The sequence below is a fragment of the Chenopodium quinoa genome, unplaced genomic scaffold (assembly GCF_001683475.1).
Source record: "Chenopodium quinoa cultivar QQ74 unplaced genomic scaffold, ASM168347v1, whole genome shotgun sequence".
In the NCBI taxonomy this organism is placed as follows: domain Eukaryota; kingdom Viridiplantae; phylum Streptophyta; class Magnoliopsida; order Caryophyllales; family Amaranthaceae; genus Chenopodium; species Chenopodium quinoa.
The window spans coordinates 3,482,116-3,491,782 of record NW_018743920.1 but is presented as its reverse complement, the minus strand read 5'-3'; the positions used below and the strand labels follow the sequence as shown (position 1 = coordinate 3,491,782).

Here is a 9,667-nt window from a genome sequence, read left to right as displayed (position 1 = left end):
GAGATACACAGGCGGTTGTCGGATTCTCTCTCTCTCTCTCTCTCTCCAGAACGTTTGACTTTCTCTCTAGACTTTTTTTTTTTTGAAAATGTCAAAAATGAGGGGGGTAAAATTCTATCTATAGAGGGGTAAATTCATGGGCATCCCTGTAATTTTGGCCAGAAGGTGAACAATAAAAAACTGTTCACAAATGCCTAAGTGACAAGTGTCACAAGTGCCACGTGGCACGCCACGTAACACCTGTGAGGGGCAAATGATTTGGTAAAAATACCCAGGCCGCGTGGCCCAATTAGAAGGTGACACGTGTCACCCTAGGAGAGGTTCAAAGTGAACCAATCCTCAACTGACACGTGGCACTCCCAATTGGTATGGAAAAAGACGGCCTTTATAGCCCAATTTCCAAGAAAAAGCCGCAAAACGGCGCAGCCCCCCAAATATAGGTTGGAATGACCTAGGTGGGGGCACATTTACCAATGAACTTATAATTAGGGGGATTTATCCCACTTTGGGGTCACGTTCAGTTATTACCACACCATCAATTCTCTCACATCAAAGAAAACACCTGATCTTGGAATCCGAGAAGATCTAGATTTACTTTTTCCGCACCTTTTTACTTTCTCCGTACACGTTCTAACTTGATTGTCGGAGGCGAAACTCTACCTAACCGGAGTCTCCGTTGTTTTGCAGGTACAGGTGGCGGGAAATCAATCTTGGTGGCGTAACTCTCCCGAAGGACAAAAACCCCAAAACACTTGACATTCCAGTTTTTCGCCAAGTGTTGAGCCACGTAGGCGATAAATAGGTATTATTGTGACACATAGGATTCTAAGTAGGCGAATTTAGGATAGATTTTTTTAAAATAAAAATGTTGTATAGTGTTTTATTATTGATATACTTCTAATATTTCATATATACAAAATTAATTATAACTTTTAATAAACATCTTATAACTCATTACTATTTCCATCTTAAAATCCGTTTTAAAGTTCTTTAAAATGAGATCCATTTATAATATATTGTAATAAAAACTAGAAAATCAGTTAAAATAAGTTTTAATCAGAAAAAAATAATTTTAGTTTGGTAAAAATATTTTCAGTTCATTAGGAATAATTTAAGTGCAATAAAAAATATCAAGTTAATATAACATAGATATGTATTTACAGATAACTACAGAAAGTACACTATTATATAAATAAGCGATATGATATCGTATGTCTAAATATTTTACATAATAACATGAAGTTTAGAACAATCCGGGCATCGCCCGGGCACAAAACTAGTCACTAATATATAAAGTCGGTCTCGCAACCAGGTCACGAGACAGTGACACTTGACATATTAGTTTTTCGCCAAGTGTCGCACCACGTAGACGACAAATAGGTTTTATTGTGACACATGCGATGCTAAGTAAGCGATTTTTGGATAGATTTTTTAAGATAAAAATGTTGTATAGAGTTTTATCATCACTATATTTCTAATATTTCATATACACAAAATTAATCATAAATTTTTATAAATATCCTATAATACGGTTTTATTTCCATCATAAAATTCGTTTCAAAAAGTTCTTTAAAATAAGACCCATTTATAATATATTTAATTTAGTTAACTAAATAATTGAGAATCTGTAAAAATAAGTTTTAATCAGTAAAAATTTTGGTTTGGTAAAAATACTTTCAATGTAGTAAAAATAATTTAAGTTCAATAACAATATTTTCAAATCAATAATAACATAGCTAGATATCTATTTACAAACAAAACTACAAAAAGTGCATTATTCTATAAATAAGCGATAGGATGTCGTATGTCTAAATATCCTGCATTAGCTAAAGGGATTACATGACCGTATTAATGGACGTTCAAGCCAAACAGTTTATCCTAATTAAAATTTTATAAACAATCCAGGCATCGGCCTTGCACAAAATTAGTATATATATAAAGGGGAGTTTTAAGAGAGCCGCGTAGGATTTAATTTTCTTAGCGCGCCACGTAGGTAGGGATGTCAATGGGTCGGGTCTGGGTCCAGTCCACTAAGACCCAGACCCGAACTTTTGGAGGTGGACCCAGATCCGATCTAGACCAAATCAGACTGAGACCCAAAACCATCGGGTCTAAAACAAGTCCAACTATAATTTTTTATAATTTGTTATAATCTTTTATATATATTATAAAACTATAACTATACTATTACTTGAAAAAATTAAAGCGTATTAAAAAAACTTGTTCATCTTTTTAACACATAAATAATTTGTTCATTAAAAAGTAAAGACAATGCATGAAAAAAAATCTTAAAAACTAAGTTTCTTGGTTGCTTGTTGTTTTGCTGACTTTCTCTAAAGTCTATCTTCTTAACCTCTAACTACGCATTATATTATTACTCTAGTATATTTGATTAAGGGTTTTTTTTTAATAATATTATATATGATATATATTTATTATTTATAAAAAAATAAAATAAAATAATAAAAAAAAAAAAGCGGATCTATGAGTCGGATCTGGGTCTACACTTTTTGGACCCAGACCCGTCGGGTCTAAATTTAAGGACCCAGACCCTAAAATATGGGTCGAGTCCAATCGGGTCTGGGTCGGGTCCGAGACCCATTGCCATCCCTACATATAGGATTATAAATTTTAGTTGTAACCAGTTAAATAAGAGATTTGTAATTTCTTTTAGAATTAAATAATTCAAATGACAGCAAAATTGGTGAATGAGATTTTTAAGTTTAAATTAATTAAATATATAATATTATCTTTTAATATTAAAAATTTTATTTAAATATACAACTTTTAGCAAAAAAAATAAAAAAAAAATACTGTTTTAAAAAATTCAAACAAATCGTGCATCGCACAGGCTTCATCTAGTTTTCTCTATTAAAATATTAACAAGATTATATAGTTCATGTGATCTACATGGCTGAAATTACATTATGGATGTATATTAGAAAATAATAAGTCTAATTTAGTATATGGTGAATCGATAATCTTGTTGCCAAAAAGAGATGAATTGATATTAATATAATGATTGAATAATGAAAAACAATTCAACAATAAACAAGTTTTACATGAACAACCTACAGATGTGAAATAAATAACATTTACATTTTAATATGAATACTCTGTAAATTCATGAACTTATAAAAACCCTAGCCAAAAGCCTGATGCAACAATTGACACTTTGTAAATATTTTTTTTGACCATTTTCCCCGGCCTTTTATAGTATACCGTGGTTGATACAAAGACCATAAACATTGACATGACATGAAGCACATATTTAGGGGTCGTTTGGTTCTCATACTTGGACGGTATGATATCTATATCCTACATCAATCTAAAATTGTTTAGTTTAATCATGGAATAGATTTTCATACTTGAATAGTAGTATTGATTATAAATCCTTGGGGGGAAGATGGGTATGAGATTCCAAGAGAATGGAGTGGAGTTAGAATCCCCCACATAAGAGATTCCATACTTAAATAGTCCAACAAAACAAATAAAACCATGAAATGGATTTAACCCATTCCAACTATTCCAAGAACTTCAACCAAACAACCCCTAATGTACATGTATTAAATATACAAATTGAAAGGAAGTTTTAAACATCATCATCCACACAATTGTTGGATATCTAATAAAGCACTAGAAATAGGATTAAAAAAATGATAGACCAATTGGCCAATTTAATAAATCTATGAAAATATACATCAATGGTTTAATATGATGGAGCTTCAGCTCCTTTTTACTGAAAGGTCTAAAACAGCAATTCAACAAACAAAATTGAGAGTAAGTTACAAAGAGGTTAGCTCAATAATGTACATCTTGTCTTCAACTGTAATTATCTGAACTGCATGCGAGTTGTATAAGGGGGTTATCAAAATGCTTGACTGCAGAAGATGAAGGCTTGAACAAGGCTTTGAGCGGTGTGCAGTTGACTTGGAGTTCCTGATATAACGACTCGACCCTCAGTAGCACCAGGATTAGGATCATGAACAATTACATCTGCTCCAGAAAACTAAATTCAAGAAACCAGAGTTTGTATCAGAAACCAAAATCAGAATATATACCTTAGATAATACTGCAAAGACAAACTCTTGACATGGCTCAATGTCAGGAATTTTTAAACAGCAGTACTGCTAAGTGCAAACAACTACTTGTACATACATTTACTGTTCTAAACCCACCTGTGTTATATGTCCAATATTAGTTTTGTTTTCTCCATAAACATGAGGTAGCAATATCTGTGGAACTACAATTTCTACAGATGTCACCATCGGCATCTGACCACTGCACCATGGAGAAAAAAAAAATAAGCTCGATAATCTAGAGCGGAGAACAAGATATCATAAGCCATACATTCTTTCAGCCTCACCTTTCATTATTTTTTGCAACCATACTTGAAGACCCAGCGACTGTGTCAGAATATCTGCTAGGATTCCCATAGTCAGCAGCCTGGACAACGCATATTATGCAATATTCAGTGATCATTTGCAAAACATATTGAAAATCACCAAAAAAGCAACAGGTTATTCCGTTATTACCTGGGGATGCCACACTTTAGGTGAAGCTGGCTTCTCAAATGACAGGCCATAAGAAGCTCTATCACTACCATACTGATGGTGGTCATGTTCGCCACTAGGTCCATCAACTCTATCCATTTCATGTGGAAATGATGAATGAGCTTGCCCTTGGCCAGCAGAACGATTGTCATATGCATGAGGTAATCCAACTGGTGAATGATAATGACCAGGAGAAGCCTGATCATGTCTAGGGCGAAATGAAGGAGATGGTAATTCCTGATAGGTAGTGAAGTAAGGCGAGCTACTAACATGAGAAAGGTGCTGCTTCGGGGGAAACAAAACATCCCGAAGCCTACTAGTAATCTGAAATAAAGCATCCTGAACTGACTGCAAACTTCCAATAACCTGTTAAGTAGGTAGAATGACCAGTATCTTAGTAAAGCTCTTCAATGAGTACCAAAAAAAAAGAGACCAGCAGCAAGTTTGCGCAAGAAAACCTTAACCATGAGGTAAGAGGACATTGGCAGACAAAGTACAGCTCAACTGAGGAGACCTTTTGGTGCTACCACATGAATATAAATGAGGAAAATTTCACCCCAAGCTACAAAACTATAAGAATGTTCCACTTCCGAGTTCACCGAAATATTACCTGCACAACTTCATCATTTTGGATATTAGGATTCACGCCTTGTTCCCTGCCAAAAATTCGAATACTAGCACCAGTAAGTCGTCTCATTTCAGCAATAATTAGGCCTCCTTTACCCAACAAACAACCTATTTGTTGTGAATGGACAAGAAGCCGGGCAATAACTGCAGCACCTGGTTCAAATCCGACCTCTGCTATTCGGCTGTGCACACGGATGACAGCATCCTGAGCAGCAGAGTGTTTCAGGTCCATACTCTGTAACAGTTTGAAAAGGAAATTGAAAATGCAAATGAGTAATCACTGGGATATTAACCTTCTATACAACTTATATAACTATAAAATTGATTTTGATGCTGACAATGACACTGATCACAGACAAAGAAATTAGTTCATCTAACGGTAATACCTAGCTGACTAGCTCTGCTCCTTCAACATGATTCAAAAGCACTATTTCCTGATAAATTGAAACATTCAGATTTTTATTTTGACACCAAATATTCAAGCACAGAAAGAACCTATATCAAATAACAAAAGACTTGAAGCATGCACGATCAAGGGTTTTTTTCTTTTTTTAAATGAGTGTAATTACAAGTTGTAAAAAGGGAAAAACAAGATGTTTCACATAAATCACGTCTTAACACAATATATTAACAAAACTCAACAAGTTGTGCACAATAATAAATTTATCTTTACATGCCTCTCGTGCTGATACGAATACAACCCGTTCATCTGAATCAGGAGAAACAGTATCTCCTATCTTGATTGATGCCCCAGTTTCATTTTGAATTGCCCGTACAATGGACCCACCCTTTCCTATCAAACTGCCAATTTTACTTGCTTGGCATAGCAATCTGAAAACAACATCATCTTCTGGAGCTATCCTATGGCTATGATCAGCAGCATGTGCACCTCTTTGAGGAAAAGAATCTGTCTGACTAGCAAGATTTGGTCCTTGAAACATATCAGCTTTGGGATGCTCCTGAAGACAACTTGAAACAGACAAGAGAGCTTTCTTTACAGCTTGAAAATTTCCTGCCATCTAAATTTCAGACAACGTATAAATATGAATGTTGAATTGATATAATGAAGAGATAGATGGAACAATTTTACAATCAAAACAGAACTATGAAAAATGATGAACAAGATGTCAGTTAGCAAAAGTGACAAGTTTCAGGCTTATTGTCATGTGTCATCCAATGCACTTCTTGATCTTAAGAAATATTCCGTTAAAGCGACAAAAAGAGACATTGATCAAAAGAGATCATAGCTTCCTCTTCACAATAAGACCCAATAAAAATTAATCTGATAAATACAATATATACATTAGTGTGGAAATACATTTACGCCTATAGAGTGATCCACTTACCTAATACACAGTAAAGAGCAAGACATGAGACACAATCAATATAATTGGTAACGAAGTGCATTTCTCCAAAGTCAGTTCAAGCTATACCACAGACTAATGAAAACCTCTATGAGTTTATGAACCTCTTATCTCAAATTTGACAAATCAACATCCCAATATAAAACAGAGTAACAGACAATAAGGCAGTAGTCTATTAAAGGCATGAAGCGTTCCTCGGCCATGACAACTCTGTATCATCATCAACCTCTAAAGTCCAAAAATCAATCATTGAGTAAATTCCTAATTTGTAACAGCGGTAGAAGCAGTAGTAATATTCTAATAGGAAAGGGGATAAGGTATAGGTAAAATGGTGTGACAAAGACTTAGAAGGATCATGTCCAAGATAAGCATATCGGGGGAAAGCTTATCCTTACCTCCCATGTCATTTTTATCCTTTCTTATACTGTTAAAAATGTCATGCTCCCAAAGTTAATCCTGTCATTTTCCTTACAAGGCATTAGGGTGCCTTTTCTTTATACATCCAAAAATCCAACTCATATCTTGAGTCCTACTTTCAACAGGGGTCACTTTTTTCTCATCTTGGAGAATTCCAATTGAAAATTCAGTCCAAGGTGACCACAAAATCATTCAAGCATACTCATCTCAGTAATTTCTAAACCAAAAATTGTAACTTTTAGATTCCTTCAATTCCTAGCAGATAAAACTTATCCCATGCTCTATCAGAATTAGCAATTTTCCAGAATAGATTAACCAGTTTTTCCTGCAGTTATTCCCCCTAGTTCCCTAGCATCTTCCCACCTCCTAAACTTTAAGCAACACTTACACCCTCACATTCAACAAATATTTGCAGCAAAGCCTCATACCCCACTTCTCATTGGGCATGACATGCATCTACTAAAGTGGGAAACACTGTCAAATGTGTGAAACAGTGAAAGTTGGAACGAGTATAATCCCACAACTCCCACATATAATAGAACAGACTGAAGGTTACAGTCATCCGTCAACACTCAAACATGATGATCTCAATTATGACATGCCTTCCATCCTAAAGCACACCCTGGATAACTTTATCAGCAAATTTCAAAACTCCACACCATTCACACGAAAACCCAAAACCTACTCCATAGAGATATGCAAGTCCTAAAAACAAGTAAAGTAAGTTTGGTCAAATTAGTTATTTTTACATTGAACTTACACAAAATCACCAAACAAATAAGATAAAGCTATCAATCATCAATGTCATGACAAATTAATAATCGCTTAACAATACTATCTAAAGGATGGATTCAAGATACTCAACATTAAAATTTGATTTTGGAAAAAAACTGTCACCGGGAAATGTACACATGCTAAATAATTAATTACTGTATGTCAATCCATTCAGTCAATCAATCTCATAAGTGGGGTCGGCTAAAGTGATTATTCCGTAGTCAATTCATTGTGATACAATAATCTACAAGTGAATATATGCAGACAAGATATACATCCCATTTAGGATGCCTAAGCTTAAAATCCATGAGAGCCTCGGTTGAAGCTCGTTCATGTTAGTTTATTTGATAAATGAGCCGAGCTTGAACAAATAGCTCGTTTAATAAATGATTTGAACACGAACATAGATATGCTCGTTCAGATAAGTTTATGAACAACTCGTTTATTTATGTTTGCGAACTACTCGTTTATTTATATTCATGAATTATTGATTTATTCACAATTGTTAATTTGATTCTTAAGTTTTTAATAATTAAGATTTAATTCTTGTTTATGATTAGGATTTAATTATTCTGCTAATGTTGAGATTTTCAAATGACAAAAGTACAAAGCTTGTTTATTAGAGAAGCTCGTCTATTACTAAGTTCGTTCATGAAACTTACGTTTAATAAACGAGCCATTCACGAACCGTTCGCGAACATAAAGTGTACTAAATGAGCCGAGCTTGAACAGATTTTTGAGCTCCTTTGAAAGCTCGGGATTGTGCTCGAACTCGCCTAAGTTGAACGTGAACATGGTATTACTCGGCTCGGCTCGGATCATTTACACCCCTAAATGAAACCAAGACATTTGTGTATGTACATTTTTTTAAAGGTCAAAATCAGGCAGGTATTCTATCAAATTAATCACATGTTGCCACAAGGAGAATACTATAAGGGGTTTTATTAAGGTATCTAATGTACATTAGCCAATACGAATTATAACATTAATGTCGAATCCACGAGAACAAATGATCAAATCACATAATCAAACTATTCATAGACTACATAACCCAAATGACACCAAAATAAATCATAGATCATCGAATTACGCAATTTAGAAACCGAAAAGGCCGAAAATTAGGGAAATTTCACCTGAATTAATTCCTCCCCAGGAGAAGCACAAGCAGGAAGTTGCTCCCTAGGCAAAACCCTAACTTGAGCACCACTCTCTTGCCTAATCTTCTCCACAATCTTCCCACCTCTTCCAAGAACACACCCAACTTGATTACTCGGCGCCAACAATCTACAAACAATATGCCCAGATTGCCCACCATTCCCACTACTACTCCCACCATTTCCATTCCCATTATTCTCTCTCCTCTCATCCTCCATTTTCTCACTCTCATTCTTCTCACTCCTCTCTTCATCAACCTTCAATATCCTCTCAAACACCTTCACCAACGCCGCCTGCGCAATCGACCCTTCTTCCCTCTCCTCCCCAGAATTAGGGTTAGGGTTTTTCGAATCGGCGATGATGTGAATTACCCTTTCATCGCAGCGCGAAAAGGGGGGAAGATCATCAACGATGCGAATTCGAGCACCGGTATCATCCCTAAGTTGGCGGATTACGGCGCCGCCTTTTCCGATGACACCGCCGACTTTTGCGGAGGGACAGAGGATTCGGAATTGGGTTTCGCCGCCATTTTCGGAGGGTATGAGTTGTTGAGAAGGTGGAGTAGAAGAGGAAGATGATAATGTTGGGTTAGAGAGAGAGTGAGAATGGTGGCGTTTGAGAGAGAATTGAGGTTCCATTGTTGAAGGAGTGAAGTGGAGCAGAATTGACGAACATTGGAAGAGAGAGAAAGTGAAAGGGGGTGTGTGAGTGGGGGTTGACTTTTAAGTCAAAACCTCAGAGGCTCTGGGGTTTACGGCAAGGTTTGGAAATATTTTC

The 9,667-nt window shown here is 35.6% G+C and overlaps 1 protein-coding gene across 1 annotated transcript; it reads right to left on the bottom strand.

Annotated features, from left to right (window-relative positions):
• Window positions 1–3,536: 3,536 nt before the first annotated feature.
• On the bottom strand, window positions 3,537–9,667 carry LOC110687974 (KH domain-containing protein HEN4-like). The gene is made up of 7 exons (XM_021864631.1): window positions 8,869–9,667; window positions 5,858–6,199; window positions 5,164–5,415; window positions 4,536–4,919; window positions 4,367–4,446; window positions 4,179–4,281; window positions 3,537–4,009 (listed from the first exon to the last, which is right to left on the bottom strand). Exons 1-7 carry the CDS (start codon window positions 9,526–9,528, stop codon window positions 3,869–3,871), a joined length of 1,962 nt encoding a protein of 653 aa, XP_021720323.1. The 5' UTR covers window positions 9,529–9,667; the 3' UTR covers window positions 3,537–3,868.

Coding starts and splice junctions, on each gene's coding strand:
- LOC110687974 (XM_021864631.1), bottom strand. CDS start 9,528: ATGGAACCTCAATTCTCTCTCAAACGCCACCATTCTCACTCTCTCTCT. Junction 4,920..5,163: donor AAAATGATGAAGTTGTGCAG/GTAATATTTCGG, acceptor CCTACTTAACAG/GTTATTGGAAGTTTGCAGTC. Junction 4,447..4,535: donor CTAAAGTGTGGCATCCCCAG/GTAATAACGGAA, acceptor TGCGTTGTCCAG/GCTGCTGACTATGGGAATCC.